General features: G+C 32.3%; 3 protein-coding genes across 3 annotated transcripts; 2 read left to right on the top strand and 1 right to left on the bottom strand.

Annotated features, from left to right (window-relative positions):
• The first annotated feature begins 415 nt into the window (after positions 1 to 415).
• LOC137933810 (8-oxo-dGDP phosphatase NUDT18) lies at positions 416 to 2,577 on the top strand. Its single transcript, XM_068777869.1, has one exon. It carries the CDS (start codon positions 635 to 637, stop codon positions 1,634 to 1,636), a length of 1,002 nt encoding a protein of 333 aa, XP_068633970.1. The 5' UTR covers positions 416 to 634; the 3' UTR covers positions 1,637 to 2,577.
• Positions 2,578 to 9,245: 6,668 nt separating this feature from the next.
• Positions 9,246 to 12,540, bottom strand: LOC137933792 (peroxisomal N(1)-acetyl-spermine/spermidine oxidase). Its single transcript, XM_068777849.1, has 3 exons — positions 11,143 to 12,540; positions 10,592 to 10,712; positions 9,246 to 10,136 (listed from the first exon to the last, which is right to left on the bottom strand). The coding sequence occupies exons 1-3, from the start codon at positions 12,498 to 12,500 to the stop codon at positions 9,951 to 9,953; spliced, it is 1,665 nt and encodes a 554-aa protein (XP_068633950.1). The 5' UTR covers positions 12,501 to 12,540; the 3' UTR covers positions 9,246 to 9,950.
• A 486-nt stretch (positions 12,541 to 13,026) lies between these two features.
• On the top strand, positions 13,027 to 18,622 carry REPTOR (repressed by TOR). Its single transcript, XM_068777827.1, has 6 exons — positions 13,027 to 14,323; positions 14,950 to 15,136; positions 15,571 to 15,775; positions 16,672 to 16,922; positions 17,428 to 17,544; positions 17,960 to 18,622. The coding sequence occupies exons 1-6, from the start codon at positions 13,592 to 13,594 to the stop codon at positions 18,052 to 18,054; spliced, it is 1,587 nt and encodes a 528-aa protein (XP_068633928.1). The 5' UTR covers positions 13,027 to 13,591; the 3' UTR covers positions 18,055 to 18,622.
• The last annotated feature ends 2,692 nt before the right edge of the window (positions 18,623 to 21,314 follow it).

Raw genomic sequence — 21,314 nt, 5'->3', positions numbered from 1 at the left:
TGTCAATGTCATAAATACACAAACGTCAGAAAACTTTTTTGTTTTTGGCAGTAATGACAAGGGCTTCATGGAATTATTACATACATACTTACAAGTTTTTTTTAACCTATAAAAAATTTACTTTTACCATAGTATTAACTCTTATTAACAATGTTTAATTTTTAGATATTCTAAAAAGAGAAATATTTATATTCTGGATGAAAGTTACTAATTAAAAACATCAACTCTATACATATGTTTTAAAAATCATTAACAAAGATGTTTTGAGTATATTGCTCCTAATGAAATAACTAATTACTTTTAAAACAAATAACACAATAATTGTTCTGGACGTAATAGGTGATTTAAGGAATCTGTATCCTCAGGTTTTTTTTTCGTTATCTATCTTATATCCAGTTATTGTTGACATCATTGTTGCTTGTACTTTAAATGTATAAATCTGGTCAGTTTCTTTACCTAGAATGAATCACATAAGTTTTTATTTGCGTAAACATAAACTTTAAATTAAAGATGTTAAAAAAAATTGTGTAGTATGTTAAAAAATTATAATTTCACGACGAAATTAACAGCATATTTTTTCCGTTACATTAAAATTTTATGTTAAGGAAAAAGTACTTCAAATATCTAGGTAACTATGTCGCGCCAGGTGGACTCGTATCTTGCCTTTTTGTTAGATGGGCTTGGACTAGAAGGGGAGGAAAATGATTTTTGTGACTTTACTATTGCCGATCAAAACTCGGTTGCGGAATCTCAAGGTATTACCCCTACTACTCCATCAAACTTTAAACCGGTATTGGGAAGGAATGTTACTTATGTTGTCGCTTGTGTTATTTTAAATGAACATAATGATTTACTAATGATGCAAGAAGCCAAGGAAAGTTGTGCTGGAAAATGGTACCTCCCTGCCGGACGCATGGAAAAAGGTGAAACTATTATTCAAGCAGTATGTAGAGAAGTTTTGGAAGAGACAGGCTTAGAATGTGATCCTAAAACATTGTTAACGACGGAGACCGCTGGAGGGTCTTGGTTCAGATTTGTTGTAACTGCTGAAATTATTGGTGGTGAACTTAAAACTCCCGCTAAAGCTGATAAGGAATCCTTGCAAGCGAAGTGGATATCTAATTTACAGGAAATATCTTTAAGGTCTAATGACATTTTGCATTTAATTGAAAAGGCTAAAATGCAAAAACTGAGTAAACCTGGACAAACATGGCACCAAAACATTTTGCCAGCTCTGATACCTCACTCAAAAAACTTGATGAGATTAATTGTTGTAATAAAGAAGAGAAGTACAAACAAAATGCATGTATTGTTAAGTGAGAAAACATCAATTCATTTTCCAACTTGTGAAATTAATCCAGCAAAAAGTGTTCACTCTACCCTAAGGAGATTTATGGTAGAGATGTTTGGTGCTGATGTAGGTCAACATCGCCCTATGGGTTTGCTCAATGTAGAGGCTGACCCTTCAGCTGATGGTTGTTGCATATCTTTACTTGTTGTATTTAGGGCTCCTCTTGAAGAGGTACCCATAATTGGCAAATGTGCTTGGCATGAAATACCTAAGGAGCTTGAAAATAAATTGCTGCCAATGATAACTACCAAAAATGCTACTATTGAATTGCATGTTGTTCGTTGAATTTGGAATGACAGTAATGAAGACAATGTATAATAAAAAGCAAATTTTTATCTGGCTCTTATTAATATTATATAAATAACATTAACATTTTTAACTAATCTCTTATTTTATTCAACAAAATTTTATTCAAATTCTTTAATAATCAGTGAAAACAATTTTTTTTTCTAAAACTTCTTTTTGTGATCAACTGAAATTAATAAATTACAGGTACTTCATTTATATATTACATTAATATTTGTGGTAAAGTATGCTAAAATGTAAATAAATATTTACTATTTGTCACTTGTTAAGTAAACCGTGTAAGTTCTTTTGTCAAATGAATTTGGTATAATGTAGCTACTTTGTTTAATTATAACTGTTTCAGATGAATCTCTTTTATTAAGGCTATCAAAGTAATATAAGCTTTATATTACTGAATTAATATGGTGAAAAATGTACAAGTGTATTTACTAACACCTCATAAAACATAGATATAAGTCTATAAATTTGGCCATTCATTGTGTACTATAACAATATAATTACTTTCATCACAAGTGGTTAATAATATTTAACTAAAATTTATAATATAGTACATCAATTATTATGATAAGTTGGTCAGAATTTTTTAATTTATTGTGTTACAATAAAAACATTTCATATTAAAACCATGTTCAAAGAACATATTTTTTAAGTTGAAAAATTGTACTCAAGATTTTTATGTTACATGTGTACTGCAATGTATTGAATACTCTTAATTTATGCAATTTACTGCAATGTAAAAGTGCCTTAGCTTTATTATTAACTAACTTCCAAATTAATGAAGTTACTGTTAAAAGACAATGTCACAAACTTATTACAATGTACCTTCATTGAATTTTATCCTTTTTTTGTTTTTATTACATATACATATACAATTATTTTTTACACTTTTAAATAATATGTTATTATTATATTTGTTTATGTTTTAGGCTATGTGTCAATAAAACATTTTTTATTACAATTGCTCTTAGTTATTTAACTCCTGCCTTTCTAAATTCCGACTATGTACATACTCAGAATAAAACAAGTTATTCCAAAGGCTGTAAACTAGCAGTTACCTAGATAAATTTTTAATTTATAATTCTGTACACGAATTTCAACTTTAACAGTGGGCAAAAGAAACTATAATGCAACGAAATGATGGAATGTCGTAGAAAGTAAATATCACTAGAAATACTAGAAACTTTAATTAGAATCTTAATTTAACGTTGTGGCTTTATTCATTATCATCATGTCAGCCGATAGACATCTTTTGGAAGGAAAAGGCCTTCCGTAAAGATCGCCACGATCGACGTCTTGCGCTGTCCGCAACCAGCGACTTTCTGCGACCTTGACTATGTCATCGGTCCACGTAGTGGGGGACCTATCCACGCCACATCAATCGCCTCGTAATCAGCACGAGTAAACCTTACCGTTTATTCCACGGGCGATGTATCTGCTGCGCCCACTGACATTTCAAACTAGCATTTCTTTGATCTAAGTCCACCGACCTTGACTCTTCTGTGGATGTCCTCATTTAGTATTCGATCTCGCAGCCAAGTGCAAAGCATGTCCCTCTTCATTGCTCTCTCGGTGATCTTGAGCCTTCTTATATGGCTCTCCGTAATTAACAACATTTAAGATCCATACGTCATTATCAGTAACACACCGAACAGACTTTCATCGTTTAACATTGCGGTATTTGTGACCAGAAGATGTTTCGAAGCTTCTCGGACATCCCTTCGCCCATCACATTTGATTCATGACTTAGTTTCAAAAAAAATTTCTTTCTTTTACTTCTGATACACAGTATAGATTCGAGTAAATACATTTTATGCCTTTCTAAATTCTATTGAGTTGTTAGATCTATTGTTACTTGGTTATTTTTTGATTCCTCGGGTTCAATTCGGTATGGCGCGGAAGGCGCCTAGCCTAAGACCTATTTTAAGGTAGCGAAGCACGTGGTTTCTTAGAGGAGCCGTGGCTCGGGCTGCTACATACTACTATTTCACCGGATTAGTAGGCCGTCGACATCTTAAATCGATTCGGCCAACGCACTATGGAGTTACTAGGCCAGTGCGCCCTCACGAGGGGACCTTGGCTTGAGCTGCCACTCATCGATAATATACGCTTAGCATTCCGCCACAAAGGCGCGAGAGAAGACCGAACCTCGACTTGGTCGGTTGCTATTGCCTGGCTAATAACATTACTACGATTTTGGAAAGCGGTATTGCTAGAAAAAGTGGCGAAAGAAGAAAGAGAAAAACCTCTGCAACGCTTCTATCTAGTATGATCGCGGTTTGCGTTCCCTTTGATGTACGATCCGATTTAGTTATCGATTGGCGACATTGATGGTATGTAGTGTACGTGGTCTGTCTTATCGTCGTCACATCCTTCCAAACTTAAGTAAGTGTCTCAGTATCAGAACGGTGCGGCGTCTGAACGTACCAGGTTGTGCCGTACTTAATAAGGAGAAAAATATATATATTTAATAAATTAAGGGTAGTGGGCAGAAGGCCTGGTCTAATTTTACACCGCAGTTCGGTACTCCCCTGATGGTGGTGGTAGGCAGCTGCACGATCTCCCAGGACTGGTCAGGCGGCAGCAAGTCGAGAGCAGGGAGCGCCGGTAGATTGCAGTATGTGTCGGTTCCGGTGCACGGTGATATAATTTCAACAGTATAAAACTTGCAGTGTAAAACTTGCAGTGTAAAACTTGCAGTATAAAACTTGCAGTATAAAAGTCGCAGTGTAAACTTTGCAGTGTAAACCTTGCAGTGTAAACTTTGCAGTGTAAACTTTGCACCTGTGAATAAATGTCACAGTTATGATATACATATATAAGTATATGTACAATTTGCTCCGCTGACAGTAAACCCGGAGATGGCTTGCGATGAAGTAAGGGCAGAAACCGAAAGCAGTTGATGTGATTGTTTACTGTCAGAACGGAGTTACAAAATGTAAAGCATGTAAAACAATAATAGGAGAGATAAACAAATAAACAGATTGAAAAGTAATAATGAATACATAATGATGGAACTATGGACACAGACAAAATGTTGAGCTCTAACTTATAGATAAATGCTACTTAATAATGATGTCTTTATAATATTTGTTCAACACTTACCCCTTGGGGTGCGAGACGATGTAAAGGTTGTGGCGTGAACTAAATGATGCCCAGAGAATGAATAGGACCAAGGCGTGAATTTATAACGTAAATTCTAATTGGCCCCGGCGCGTGTGAAGACACATAGCTGGTGAACGCAACCGACACAAAGAGTGTGCGTCGGTACGTGAGACGACACCTAGCTAGTGAACGCGACCGAGGCCTGGATCCTTCTCCCGAGCACTGGTGTAAACTGCTGTGTGCTGGTGCGCGGGCGCATTGGAATTTTTGTTATAAAAACAAAGATCCGTTAAACCAATAACACGCTCCCACGACCCCACGCCACTTGAGATGTACCGTTACCCGCTAAGGGTTGAACAATTTTTTGCTGTATTGCGATTTATGAGACGTTTCTCGTGATTATATTTTTTTGGTTAAAATTTTAACTAAGATTTATGGGACGTTAACTTGCAACGTTACAAGGTGTGATTGTATTGCAGGTGCGACGCTTATGACCAGAGAACTTGTGTGTTTAGTGGCAGAGTCAAAACAATTAACTGTTGCCCGTTTTTGGAACTAGACGATCGCTAGCAGTTCCAAGTTGACATGCAAGTCTTCATTTCGTACGTACCCCGTCATACCTGTGGACCTACACATGAACCTGTTCTATACGACTTTGAATTTCTGAATGACATGCTTATTACTGGGCGCTAAGTAGGGGCTTGTGTATGTGAGAACGGGTCTTATTGAGTGTAATCGGAGCTGGAAGAAGGAAGCGAATGCGCTTCGAAAAGAGCACTTCTGCACTTATCGCCAATAAATTTTGATCCTTTATGCCTGCTATCTGAAGGTTTGGTGATGCGTGGTGACGACAACAGACGTGCAGGTATCGTCTGTGAATGGGGTGAGTTGTACACAATTGACGCGTAGAATGTCGTTGGTGTGGAGCGTGTATAGAACCAGTGCGAGAACCAATTATTGAGGCACGCGCGCCCGAACCGAGCGTGTTCGGAAGCAGACTTCCTTGACGCGACACTGAATCGTTCGATCGCTCAGAAAGACTCGTATTATGCACAAGACAATTCGAGATACCGGCATGGTATACTTTATAAACGAGTAATGCCAGACAATGTTGCTCCTGAGTTGGAACCCTTAATTCATTCGAAAGTGTACTCCGTGCTTACACCTAACAAGTGCACCGTCACTTGTTAGGTGTAAGCGTTTGGTGCAAAAAAAAAAAAAAAAACAACTTTTCTGTGTAGGAAATTTCGTCACCTTCCTGAATTTCCTAATTCGGGCGCGGATTAATCTTTCGTACATTTTCCTAAAAGTCTTTCGGAGACTAATGGGCTGATAGGATGTGAGATTGGTTGAGATTTTTGATCGCTTTTTAAATCTTGTAACATCCGCACTCTTCCACTGTTTGGGGAAGAATCCGTTAGTCATGACCGCGTTAAAGACAAAAACCTGGATTATGCCGATCGGGAGAAGTTTGGCAACCTGATTAATAACACCATCGGAGCCTGGCGCTTTACGCCGGTGTAAACTGCAGATAACATCCTCAACTTTATCTGTCGTGACCGGATCTACGGGGTCAAGTAAGGGCTTCCAAGAGCGTCTATCGACTTCACAGTTCACCTTTAGTAGGTGGTTTAAACTCGCGGGTAGGAGGCTAGGAGAGCATTGCTTTTTTTTTTTTTTTTTTTTTTTTTTTTTTTTTTTTTTTTATTTTATTCGTACCCCTATCTAGTTTGGGACAGGGTCTTTTGTATCAATATAATTTTTCACATTTCTTATTATTTTCTTTCTCTTCTTTCTTTCCTTATAATGTCATTTCTTTCATTCTATTTTCTATCTTTCATTCCACAATTCATCTTTCTTTCTCATTCGCCCTATTCAGCTTTCATTCTTCCCTCTTTTCTTATTAATAATTACATTTTTATCTTTTTATTTACATTTGGATTTCTTATTTTATAATTATTTTTTATTTATCACAGTCTTATTTCTTAATTTTTTCCCATTTTATTGTCGCTTTGTTACTTACTTATGTTTGTCTTTTATTTATTTCTATTGTTCTTTTAACTATTTCTTTGCAGAGGGTTATGAAATCTTGCTGGTATTCTCCGCCTATCAGGGAGGCTATTGACTCCTCCCTGATTTGAACCCCAGACCGGCACTCGAAGCCGAACCGGAGTCCCCCGAATGCGGGACACCGGGCCACAAGGTGGATCACGGTCTGGTCCACGCCCGGTTCACAGAAGCACGAGGGGTCCTCCTTGAGCTTGAACCTATGAAGGTACTCAGAGAACCCCCCGTGCCCCGTGAAGAGCTGGGCCGAGACCGCGTCCACCTCGATGCTGCGGAGCACGCGGTAGGCTGAGACGGCGTCCGGGAAAAACATCCTCGTTACCGAAGCCGTCGTTCCTTCCACATACCTCCTGTTCCATTCGTCGAGCGACTCCAGTCTCAGTTGCCGCTTGACGAATGAAACAGGGCATCTCTCGTACTCGAGAGCATTGCTTATCTAGGCTGTCAGCAAGGCATTTGGGTTTTTCCTTATCCAGCACGAACGGAGTTAGATTATTCAGGTGCGTGAGGAGCAGCATAGCTGAGCATTTCTCCCCTTTGAGGGATTTGGGAACCTTCCAGAAGGCGAGATAAGATAATTTGATTTCTAAGACGGTGTTATTCCATCTCTCATTCCAAACTTGTGGGATGTGCTCTCTAACCTGACGCTGAAGTTGACCTGCGGTTCGGTTCGGACGGAAAGCGATCATAGATACATTTAACCGTATACTAGCGTCTCAGAAGGCATTTTACATCGCCTGTAAGAGCTCATCGGAAGTTATCTTGTATATATGCTGTGCACCGATGGCGGCGTTCGTGTCATGTTCGAAGTTGATGGATTCAGGATAAGAGTCGGTTCAAATGGACGTTTCATGAAGAGATTTTTGGACTTCGTGCCAATTGAAAACGGGGTAGCGGTACCCAGGCGAAGTCATAGTTAAGCTCGTAAATCACGGAAACATCATTAATATATTTACAGTATTACTTAGCTATTTATACACCAGTCGGATTAATATCATAAAGGGTTTCCACAATCGCGTGATGTATGAGTGGCTCGTTGTAGCTTTCTTCGACGGGGTACACTTTAGGCGTTACTCGTCGTATGTGAACAAGACATTTGTTCATTCTTCGCTTAAAATGTGGCATTTCTCGGTACTCGCGATTATACACCGGTAAATAAGGAGCCAACATCGTGGGCTCCTTATTTACCGGGGATGGGCGTAGCTGGAATTAGTACAAGTTAAGCCCTCCCGAGCGAAATGTCAAAACCGTTCTGAGTGGCAGCACATGCTTAGGTCCGCTCTCGGGGATCGTTGCAACATATCATTCCATGGAGCGTCCGTTCAAGCGGTCCAAGAGCTCAGCGGCCTTCCAATCCGTTAATAAAGTAAGTAATATGTAGGAGACGTGCCGTGATTCCCGTTAGAGCTCTCAATCTTTGAAACCTAAACATCATTACTAACATAATTCTTTAGATGTTTAATGATTTATGAACTCGTATAGTCAATTCTTTTCTATTCCTAATAATTCGGAAATTGTATACTGTATAAATTATATCATTGAAAATAATTGGCTCAGATTTTCAATTGCGCACGTACATATGTACAATCATAGAATATCAATAATCATAAATGAAGACCTATTATACTAAGGTTCACGTTTTAGTCGCTCGTCCAGTTTATTAATATCTTCATGAGATCGAGGTTAACAAAATTCAAAGAAATTTATATATACGTTTATTTCAGTACTTTTTAATAAAATTTTTACTTCCGATCAAAACAGGTTACTTATTTTAGTCCCTATTTTTAAATGAGGAGTGTTGTAAATATTTTTAAAACTTTAATGTTTAGAATAACTTGATCCCGAGACATAAAAATGTATTATATATGACATGAATATTGTCAAATGCTGTGTTTCTACTTTCGCTTATTGAGAGATTGATTGTGAGAGAAAGTAAAATTCGTTTTTATATTGTATGATTTATTAAAGCGATATATAAAAAACTTCGCTCTGACTAGAAAAATCCAATAGGCAAAACTGGCTACCAAATGAAAATGTCTCCGAATACATTTTCATTTTCACTCTTGAAAAAACCTCACGGTTAAGCAGTTTTTTATTTTACTTATGAATTCATCAACATAAACTAACAAAGCATCTATGTTTTCATTCAAATCACTAACATTGTGTATGATATACACTAAATCAATACTTATAACAAAAATGAATTAATGTAACAACACAATTTATTAAAATCCAATATTTTAGAACCAAAAAAATTGGAGACATTTTAAATTTAAAATATTTTGCATAAAGGCTCTATCCTGTCTTACAATATTTCAACAAGAAACAAAATTAATTATATTGTATTAATAATATAAGACTGAAAATTAATTAGCGAGTATGAAACACAGTTATTTATTTAATCTAAATAGTCATCAGTGTCAATGTGAAAAGAATCCTATTTGGTAAACTAGGCAAAATCTAATTGAACTGTGAAATACTTAGCCTATTATAATACTGCTAATTCTAAAAATGATCTTGTGTGAAAGACATTATTTTTATTGTGTATAATTGAACTACTTTTTTACCTATATACATTTTGTACAAACAATACACTAAACAGTACACACATACGAATGTATTTCTAATATGTTGTGAAATGATTGCAAAACAGAAAATGAGCATTTATTTTGACTATAGCTTTATCTCTCAAGTATTAAACAGTAACAATAGGAATGCTGGTGAAATTTTAAGCAACTTTAAAATTAATTTTTCCATGTTTCTGCATGTACATTTAGTTCTTGTATAATATCATTATCATAAATTTGTCATTATATAATCATAGCTTAAATCTTAAATAATTTCATGTGTCAGTACATTGCCAACTCATTTCAAATATCTGTCATTGTTATCACAAATTATTAATTGTAGAATAAAAGCACAAAATCTTTGGCTTTATGGTATTTTATAAGAGCCTGAAAATAGGTAACAAATATAAATAAAATATATTTTCTGTAAATCAATTGATACAATAATTAAACAAAGACTTTTCAATACATCACTTTGTCTTGTAAAACAAATAATAGATCCTATGGATCAATTTCATTCATACATTTCAATATTGAAACAAATTAAATAATGCTATTTATCCTAATTGTACGCCTTGTATCCATGTGTTCAAGTCTGCTGTACCAGGACAATCTAATGCATTTTCTGGGGCTTCATCTGGAACTAATAGTCTACGCGCTGCCGATTGACCAGATAAATAGGCTCCATGAACAGTAGAATAAAAACTACTGTGTGTATGCTCTCCCGCAAAAAGCAATGCAGGCTGGAAAAGGAATTTTCACTTTTGTTACGAAGATCTATTAAAATTAAAAATTATTCTTTGAACTGAATTTACTAAATGATCATTATTATGTGTGGTAAAAGAAAGGCTGGAAAAGTTGGGTAAGCCAAGGGCACAATGGTTATAGTATCTTGCCATGTTAAAGACACTAATTAAACCCTAAAATAAAGGAGATAGTTACATAAATTGCATCAATAAAAGCTTATCCCTTAATTAATAATTTGATTGATTTTTTTTGTAATCTCGTGGATAGATAAATTGGAAAAATGAATTATATTAAGAACAAATATCTTCCTAATATTTATTTTATAATAATTTTAATTATTGTTAATGTTTTAATCGTTAGAGTTCTTGTTGAAGTAAAATTATGCTTCATTATACATAAGACATTGTAATATTGATGTTGATACTAATTCATTAAAACTAAGAAAAATTACCTTTTTGTCATGAACATTCCTAAATAAAGGTTGTGCTAAGCTTTCTATATCACTTTGGCTTGCACCAACAGCAATGGCTGTATATGATCCTCTAGTAAATGGTTGTTTCTTCCAACTTGTGCTGCAAAAGTTAATAGTTCAATGAAAGTGACCAATATTCTGTTAACATGCTATGTGGGACTGGACCTTAAGAACATTCAACATGTATTGTGTGTTTGTATTTAAACATAACAATAAGGATTTGTAAATATTGAAAGTAACAAGACAAATAATGGAAAGAAAATGTGTATGTGTATATATATATATGTCTAATTGTTTTAACAATTTATAATGGCAAAAGGCCAGCAATTTACTAGAAATGAAGTCACTTCAGGTATAAACATATTATGTCTATATCTAAAATTAATATTATATATAATATATGAATTAACTTCAGAATTTTTTTTCTCAGACTACTTTAAACATTTATTCTACATTAATTTTCTTACAAAACTTCAAACTCAAAAAAAAAACTATTTTTTTAGTAATAAAAAAAAATTAAAAATACTAACCAAACACATCTTTGTGGCTCTGGAACAAAAGGGTCATTTAAAAACTTACGCAAAATCTTTGTGCATGTAACAGCTACCTCATCCATTGACAGTGTTTCCATGTATTCAGCCTCTTTACCTGATACCCAACCCAATAACAAAGTCTCAGTTACTTTACTGAAAGAATAAATTTTCTTATACCATGAAAGTGATAAATCTTCTGGGCTTGATGAAGTTTCCCAAAGAAGCATAATTTCTGTTATATCAGGATTCAAGAATGGTCTCTCATATTCTAAAAATATTTTGTCTACTGCACTAAAAAGCAGTCTATCTATTGACTCCATTTTGTACTGAGGTAATCTAGGCACAAAAAGAGTACTTGCATGATCCTTTAAAACTCCCAAAGGAATTGTACATATGACATGATTAGCATAAAAAGTTTGTCCATTTTCACATATAACTTCTATACTATGTGATAACTTTGTCTTTACTTTCTGTGGTGTGTCTATATGAGGTGTTGTGACTTGACGAGTATGTGCCTTATCAGATGTAGCTCTAGAAATGTCTTCAATTACAGTCTGATCAGAGTCTTCAGACTCCTCGCCAACATCATCTGCTTGCCTTGACAAATTATTTTGTTCTGTATCCCAAATAATATTTTTCACAGCATGATTAGTTAATATTTTATCAGGAGATATTTGTTTCTTCATGGGTTCCAAAATAGTACTATAACCAGATGGTATCATAATATTTCCTCCTTGCAGTTCTGTATAGCTACCTAATTCTAAAAGGTCGATTTCATCCATAGTGTTACATCCTGATATACAGGTCTCACGTTTTAAAAGACAATCGAAAATTAGACGCCTTAATTTTTTCTCTTCTGAAGAAGGAAGGCGTTCTAAGTAAATAGTCGCTTCAAGATTAATATGTTCTCCTACACTATGAATGTCAGGAGGTGGTAAGTACTGACACAAAAAATATTCCTCACATCGCCTTAAAAAACAAACGTAAGCTTCGTGTATCTCTTGCAAAACACCAAAAGGCACTTGTTTACCGTCTTCTGTAGCCGCTATAACTTTATGTGGTTTAGGTATGTTGATAATATTTACAAGACCATTTGCTGTAGCAATTTCAAAAATCGGATTCCCTAAAACTCCATGGATCCAATTTGCGCCAAGTTCTACATTGTGATTTGCCATTGGTATTGAAACTATTCTTCCGCCGATACGTTTTCTCGCTTCTAGTATAACAAAGTCTTCCATACCATTTTTTATGAAATAATTTGCAGCGGCTAGACCAGCCATGCCGCTGCCTATTATAATAACATTACACTTACGTGTTTTACATTTTATACTAGAATTTAAATCTTTATCGCCCATAATATTAAAATATAAATCCCAATAATAATTTGTCACTGAGGTTTTGACGCTCAGCTGTTAGCTATAATATATTGTCGTCTGACATCAAAAATGCTATAATGCAATATAATCTGTTGAAATTATTTATTAGTATTTATTTAACAAAAATAATAAATAGTTGTAGTTTAATAATATGAAGCACATTTGTGCACGTGTGAAGTAAAGTAATAAGATATTAAAATAAAGTCGAAAGCTTAAGAATAAGTTACTCTGTTTTAAAAATTATCTTCTCCTACGTACGGTTTTATTAATATAAATGATTCCTATTAAGGTCCATCGAAAACGTTCACAAACAATTTATTTTTTTACAATGGTATATTAACATGCAACACGTTTTTGTATCTTCTGGGTTACCATCTCAATAAAAACCAATTTAATTCTGTTTTTATCGATGGCGACATATTTCACAAGGTTGTGCCAATAAATTGGAATGTTTATTTGTAGTTGTTTCTCGAGTAAGGCGAGCCCCTATAGCGTCCCTTTCCCCTCTTCACCTGTCTTTCAGTTCACTAACTGTCCTGCTCCCTCCAACGTGTTCGAGATCAATTGGTCTCATCCACATGACCTTTGAATATGCTGAATAATAATACCTATCATAAAATCTTTGTTTACTTCTCGACTTGTGTCTCGTGGTAGTGTTTTTGTTATTGTGCAAAAATATTATCAATAACAGTGTTTACTACAAATGAATCTGTGTTTTATTATAATACTCGTGTTTAATTCGTGTTATTGCTTAATTATATAACTTTTTTATGTGGAAATATTGAAATATTACCTTCCCTCACTACGATAACGAAAGTCATTGTGGATAAACAAGTGTGTACTAAAATCAATTTAGAGATAATCGTAATGTAATTAGAATGAAACATTTAGCCAGTATTCTTATAAGTGATTTATCTATAAGATAAACACTGAAGAAAACAAGAAATACATTTATAGTAAGTAAAGACACGTGGGTCCTACCGTGAATTAAAATCGATAAAGACGTAAGCGTGCGCTAGTCTATCAACGAGCCGATTCTACGTCAAGGTCAAACTACACAAACACGTGCAATGTCGGATTCTATTTACACGCATGATTTTCTACTTGAATCTGGTATAGAAATAAAACAGGAATCACCGTTTGAGCTTGGACCAATGTCGGCTTCCGTACCAATTCCTCAACGACGCACTGAGGTTGGAGATTACTCTACTGATTTGGATATGTGCCTTCAAGATAATCTAGGATCCTCATTTCATAGTGTACAAACAATGCAATATAATAAATTAGCTTTTGAAGTTGATAACACATCAAAAATGGATACGTTTAAAATGGAAGATGACGATATTTTTCAAGTAGACAAGGCTGATTTAATATTAGGGCCAACACTTGCCGAACTGAATGCTAACCCTGATACTTTACTAGATGATTTGAATTTTGATGATTTGCTCTTGCCAGAAGAGAGTGGTTATTGCATCCAAATTGGAGGAGCAATTAGTGGTTCTCGTCGCATGAGTACTTTGCAAACATCAAGTATACAGCCTGCAGAAAGCCCTTGTAGCCCATACAGCAGGACACAGCTTGCTTTTTCACCATCAAGTCAACATTCATCAGCTTCTTCCAGCTTTGTACAACCAAACAATCAACTGTCGGAATATCTGCTCAGAATGGATGGATACAGTGGGGAAATTCCACTTGGTCAATCAGTTCCTGCATCAACAGTTCTGCCTCCATTTACTTCTACTGTAAAACCCCAACACTCTCAACTTTCATCTTCTGCCCCAACTCATCTTACAATGGAACAGGTATAATTTGTAAAAATTTATTTTGGTTTGTAATTAACTTATCATTATATATAATGTAATAATTCAAATTAATATTTAAAAAAATGTTTAGTCATTCCTTAGTATATTACACATTGTTTCTATGGTTAACATGGCTGTTTGAGATTATCATTAAACTTTATTAAAAAAAAATTATGCTAATTGTATTATATATTGTAAAATAGTAATATAATGTAATATTTGATAAAATGGGCACTGTAACCTTTTCAACTAAAGTTACACTTGAGAATTATTATAATGTAAGTAGATTAATGAAAATTTATCTCATATTTAAAGTAAAGCAGACCAAAGAGATAATTATGTATTTAAATAGAAGACAAAATGGTGTTATTACTATATAACATAAATATCAGCATACATTGAATCTCCTCAATCATTTTCTATAGACAAAAAGAGTCCCAAAAACATAAAAAGTATCCATTATATAGTATTTCTTATGAAAATAAACAATTGTAAACTCTAAGTTTAGAGTCTAACATAAGAATTATAAAAAATTTCTTTTTATAATTCTTATGGTACAAACAGCATATAGACAACCCAAATATCCTAAGGAATTGTATTTTGTAGAATAAAATGTTTTTTTACAGATCTGGCAACGTCGAGAACCTCGCAAGCATTTACTATCTACCAGTTCATTAGCAGAAGCTGGGTCTGCATCATCCTTATCCGGCAGCTTGCTGAGTCCTGGTAATGGAGATTTTTCTCAGGATGAAGACGAAAGAGATGCAGAAACTGATGAAGACAGTGACAGATATGAAGATTTTTCATCAGATGGTGAATATCTTTCAATTTTTATTTTATTTTTGATATTAAAAGTAGTATGTAGGCATGCAGTTTATCTGGAGGTAAGATATTTCCAGCTTTGAAACAGCTCCATCGAATTCAAATAAAGTAAGTTTTGAATGTCCTATTACAAACTAGATAACTAATTTTTAGTGTTTTTTTTATAATACTAACTTTAACTTTTATACTTTCAAATTAATACGACAAAAGCTACAAATTCAACAATTTTGAGTGCCACCAATCTACACCTAAAATTTTAGCATAAAACAAAACACTTTATTCAAAATGATTATAAAGAAAATTATAAATTTAATAATTAAAGTACAGTTTATATTTATTGATTGTAGACAAGCCTGGGCTTTTTTATTACACTTTAAAAAATTATTGTTTATGTCATTAATTTAACTAAACTAAATTGTTTTTAGAATCCAATGATGAGTGCTCAGATGTTAAACATGCACGCAGTAGCTCTAAAAAGGAAAGATATTTCTGGCAGTACAATGTTCAAGCTAAAGGACCAAAAGGTCAAAGGTTAATTTTAAAAAAGAAATCAGAAGATCCACACATACTTAATATGGTCACAGATCCTGTATTTAGCCCTAGTTGTAGTGTTAGGGGCATCAAACACAGGTAAAGTAACAAACAATTTTATTCACAACATATTTTCCTAGAGAAAAAATCATACATTTGATTAAACAATGATGCATTAAGTGTAACATTGTAACCTATGGGTAAGCGTTTTAAAAAAAAAAACAAAACAGAAACTTATCTAATTTCAATAGTGGCACTAAAGAATTTGAAGTTGTGCAGCTTTCACGAAAGAACGCTTCATATTGCTGGCCACTACCACCAAACCAATTTAAAGTAAAATGACTTTAAATCATTCTTGAGCGTTCGAATTCAAAATCGAACGAGGATTTGAACTCGGACGCAGTCAGTAATTTTACCGTAATTATTACATTTGGACTGATTTGAAGGAGCAAATATGTGCACGGGTGGCAGTTCACCACCACCCATCACATATAGTTGTTTCTGTGCAATCTTTTTCTGACTTAAACTGACATTAACTTAGGGTTATTAATTAATACTTCTTAATTAAAATAAAAGATCCACACATAAAATTACGAATATGTACTTAGGGACAATTGATCATAGATTGATTAAATTAATTGCTATATGCATGTCGATTCACACTTCAAGCTGCAATTCACTCGTAAGGGGCCATTGCATCCAGTCACTATGTTTAGTAACCATTTTTTAATGATTTTAGTGGCCCATGCCATCGTGGCTCTCTATAAACAGTTCTAGATTAGGTCAGTTAAATAAATGCTAAATAGCCACCTGCATTTCTCATAGACACAAAATTATACAACTTGTGTTTGAATTGGAAATTCAAATATGGATCATTGATATTTATTTTAATAAAGTATTTCAAATATTGCAAATTAATATGAAATGGTTACTATGGATGGTATTAAAATCTTTATCTAGTGTTCCTACTATTAGTTTTGTAAAAATTATTTCAGTGGCAAAGCAAGGAAAGGAGATGGTAATGATCTAACACCAAATCCAAGAAAACTTCATTTGATTGGATTAGAACTTGATAATTTGGGGAAAATTATAAATGACATGATACCAGTCAGTGAGCTACCATTTAATGTTAGACCTAAGACAAGGAAAGAGAAGAACAAACTTGCTTCTAGGGCATGCAGGTTGAAAAAGAAAGCACAGCATGAAGCAAATAAATTGAAATTGTTTGGTTTACAACAAGAACACAGTAAGTAAAAAAACTATATATAATACAACTTCTCAATTTATTATGGGAGTACCCCCCTTGCAAGAAAGGAAAATCTATACTCTCTTTTATGAATTAGTAAATTATACCAATTTTATAGGTCTGTCTTGTCTTGTCTCAAGAGGCTTGTAGCTGCGACCAAAGAAAAATGCAACTATTTTATGTCTTTTTCTCTCTATATATCAGATAAATTCTATTTAAGTGTTCTTGTGGTTGCACAAGATGTTATCAAATACATGCAAAAGATATTATCAGTCAACCGCTACAATCCCAATGTAAAGCTCCTTATGCCCACTTGGAGACGATTCTATCACCATTAGAAACCTATGCTCCCGTAAATGCTTCATTTGCCTCATTTTGTTTTCAGAAAAGGAATAATACTTACTAAGTGTATTATGTTTATTTTTAGCCAAGAATTTGATATTATGCAAAAAATAATAAGGATACAGTTTAAAACCACAGTTGACATGACATTTTGCTTTTTCAGAACGTCTACTGAATGGTATATCACAAATGAAGCAAGTATTGAGTAACAGAGTTAGTAATCCCGAAAACATAGTTGATTGGTCCGCACATATTAAAAATGTTATAAATACAGCCACAGGTAAGTACTAATAATTCATTGCAATAATAGTTATGATCATCAGAGATCTGATATTCAAATGCAGCAGTATATAAAATAATAAAAAATATTTTGTTAATTAAATTATTAAATATTAAAATTAAAAAATTAAGCCAACCATTCCCTTTTGTTAGTAAATACATTAAAAAACAGAACTGTTTTGTAGTCTGTCTCCTATTAACAATTAGGTGTTTCTTTCAGACTATTAGATATAGTTTTCCAACTCATTTGTCCTTATGCATCATTGGATTATTTCTTTTCTTTCCATAATAAGCAAATCCATTATCTCAAAAATCCATGTATCGGAATATCAGATTATTGATGATAAATTAATAATGCGACGGCTTATGCCGAACTTTTTATAAATAATAACACTACTGTTTTCACTCTCTTACAGAAGTAAAAATTGCTGGCAACACTTCAGAATATGTTAACAAAATACTTGACAATGTAAAAGCGGGGCGAAATAATGGTGGAATTAATGACATATAAAGAAAAAATTTGGTAAAATAGATAAGTAAAACAAAAGGCTGTTTTATGTACCTCCAAAGCTATTTAGAAAACAAGTTTTTTGTCATATAAATGCTGAATTGTCGAAGACAGTTTTATTTTTGTATGATTACAGATAGGATTAGTTTTTAGAACTTATACAAGGCAACTAAGAGATATAAATAAGATATTCTCATATTGTATTGCTGGTTAGCATGATGGTAGTCGATAAGCAAGGTTAGATTAGTGAGCATTTTACAGCCAAAACATGTTTATACTTTGGAATTCATAAGCTTAAAGCATTTTATATATTCCTGCTCTATTATATGAAGTAAAGAGTAAAAATTTATTACATAAATCTATTATAATCTTAGGATAAAATCTATTACATAGTCTTTACAGTTATAAAGTTACACATTAGTTTTAGTATTCATTTGCACACATATATACACATTATTCATATTCAATATATTTTATAAAGTAAAACACAAGTTTAAAAAAGGAATGAAGTTTTAGAAGACTTTATGGAGATTTTGAACAGATCTTTATTTTAGAAATAACAGACTTTCAAACAGAGCTCAAATATTTAAAGGAATTTTTCATATATTTCTATATTCCATGCACTAACAGATATTATTGAACAATATGTATTTACAATATGTAAGATAATTTATTTATACATTTAAAAATGAGAGTGCATGTACAATATTTTTTTACAATATTCAAAAATGTGTCTTACTAAATACAACTTTGGTTTTTTATGGTGACATTGTTAACCATGTTGTGTACCATTTGTTTAATATGATTTAAAACTCAGAGAATAAAATTGTTTTGAAACTTTATTGCTCTTTACAGAGCAAATATTAAGATTTACATTACTAATAGAATTTTAATGTTTTCTGTTTTTCTGCAAGTAACGTTTTTCATATATAATATTTATATGACAAATATAATATTTATTTATTTTTGTAATCTCTCAAAATAAAATTAAAGTTTTATATGCATTGACAGTACATGTGTTTTTAACTAGACACATTTTTTTATTCATTGATCTGTGTGTTGAATTTATAATGATATTCTACAATAATATTATTGCGATAATTCTAATTTTATGTGCATAATTATATTAGAACTGTTAAGCTACTAAGATGTAAACAATGTTATTATATAGACAAATATATAATTGTCTTAATGAGAATTAATTAACAAATATACAGAAGATTTAATTCATAGGAATATGTATGGGTCCGTATTTTAACAATCAAATGGCAATTCATACTAATATAATAAAATTGACAAAAAATTTATTTTCAAAAATATTTACATGATATTTAAATTAGTTTTTGGACTTAATAAGTTCAATTACTACTCAATAATAATATTTAACATGAAGCTTTTGCCTAGCACCTTAAATTTTAAGACTTATTCGACTCTATTTGAAATCTATGTTACCAATAAATATTATAAATTCATAAAATAGATTTTGTATATTTTAATTTTACTGTTTTGTTGTTATTTACATGGTTATTTTTATTGGTGAATATTTTAATGTGTCAAATGACTTTTTTATAGACTTAATGCATGCAATTATAACACTTGCATAAAAAACGAATAAACATTTAGGTAACAATTATTAATTACATAATTTAATAAGAAAGTTGCGAATAATTAATATAAAATGGATTTTTGTTATGTATTGATGTTTGGTAATAAACACTGAAGGTACATTGTTTATAATTCTGAAATAAAAACTTTATACCAGTTAATGTTTAAATTTACTTTCAAAGCTTTTTTTATTGACGAAAAATTGTCAATGTTAAAATTGTTAATGTTTTAAATTTCTATAATGTTATTAGCTTTACTTTGCAATTATAACAGAATTAAGTTTAAAACCTCATGTTTGACATCCCTAAATGCAAACTTTATTTGATGTTTGTACTACAAAAAAATTAATAATATAAGATTATTTTTATAATTTGAAAACAAATTTGGTTAATTTTTACATGTAAACTTTTGCTTATAATAATATTATTCTTGTCAATTCTTAGTACACAATAGAATATTTAATGTCGAAGTCGTAACAATATTTTAAAGAGTAACACAGGCCTACAAATAATAAAATTAAATGAACATTAGCAATGTAATACTGATAAATAAAATTACTGCTATTTACGAAATATGAATTGCATATTATTAGACATATCACGAATATTATAACAAAGATTAGCATTGACAATGAATAACAATATATTCATAAAAAATAAAAATTACTTGTTTGTGTATGTTATAAGAAAATTTCTATAGTATGACCTTACAAACAAAATTTTCTTAGGCTATACACAGTAATTAATACCTTAATTATTTTTGTATCTCTTGAATAATTAATAATTATAAGAAAATTTTATTATAAACTTTTTAAAGAAAAAAAATATTGTTGGAAAAGTTAATGTTCATTTGGAATATTGTTTATATCCAAGATTAGTTCAATCTAAATAAACCAAATAACTGGTCTGCGATTCAATAGGCTGTGCTAATTTTGTATAAATTTAAGTTTCTTATGTTATGTTTTGTTAATGAATTTATGTAAAATTATTTTTTTTTAATTTAATAATGTGTTTGTATTGATGTTAATTAAATATATTAAGATTTAGTTGTTATTATTTATACCAAGTCATGTAACTCTATTACAATTGATTTTTATTATACAAAGAGGAATGCTGCCCTGAGAGAAATATGTAATATTTACTTAACATGAAAATTTCTGCTACATATGATGAAATACAAAGTGTTAATTTTCCACTTATGTTTGAAATTAACGTTATGACAATCCTGTATCATCTCAGATAACTTGGAGGTTGACCACCATGATTACATTTTTTTTACCTATGTAATTTATTATACACATTATACATTGAAACTACTATTTATTATACATTGAAACGCTAGCAGGTTAATTAAAACAAAACATCTGAAATTCAAAGTATTTAAGAAGTAGAATAGATTCTTTATGAAACACCGTGTAAATAATGGATTCAGGTGAAGTCCGTGCTGTTTGTCTTGTGGCTTTTACAGATTTATCTGACACTAGCTTACGGAAGCAGAGTCAATAAGTTATATAATATATATATGATTGTCGAGTGAAAGCATGTAATGAAAAATAGTGTAATAGTTTAGTGTGGTAGCTATTTAGGAATTAGTAACGGTCTATTGTTGAAGCGAGATCTAATCAGTGGACGAATGGGCTTTTATTAAAATGACATACA

The sequence above is a fragment of the Battus philenor genome, unplaced genomic scaffold (assembly GCF_028537555.1).
Source record: "Battus philenor isolate CCGP_79_NKW_IND1 unplaced genomic scaffold, ilBatPhil1.0.hap1 SCAF_14, whole genome shotgun sequence".
NCBI classification, from domain to species: Eukaryota; Metazoa; Arthropoda; class Insecta; order Lepidoptera; family Papilionidae; genus Battus; species Battus philenor.
Note: the sequence above shows the minus strand (reverse complement) of the source record. Positions and strands in the feature narration are given on the sequence as shown.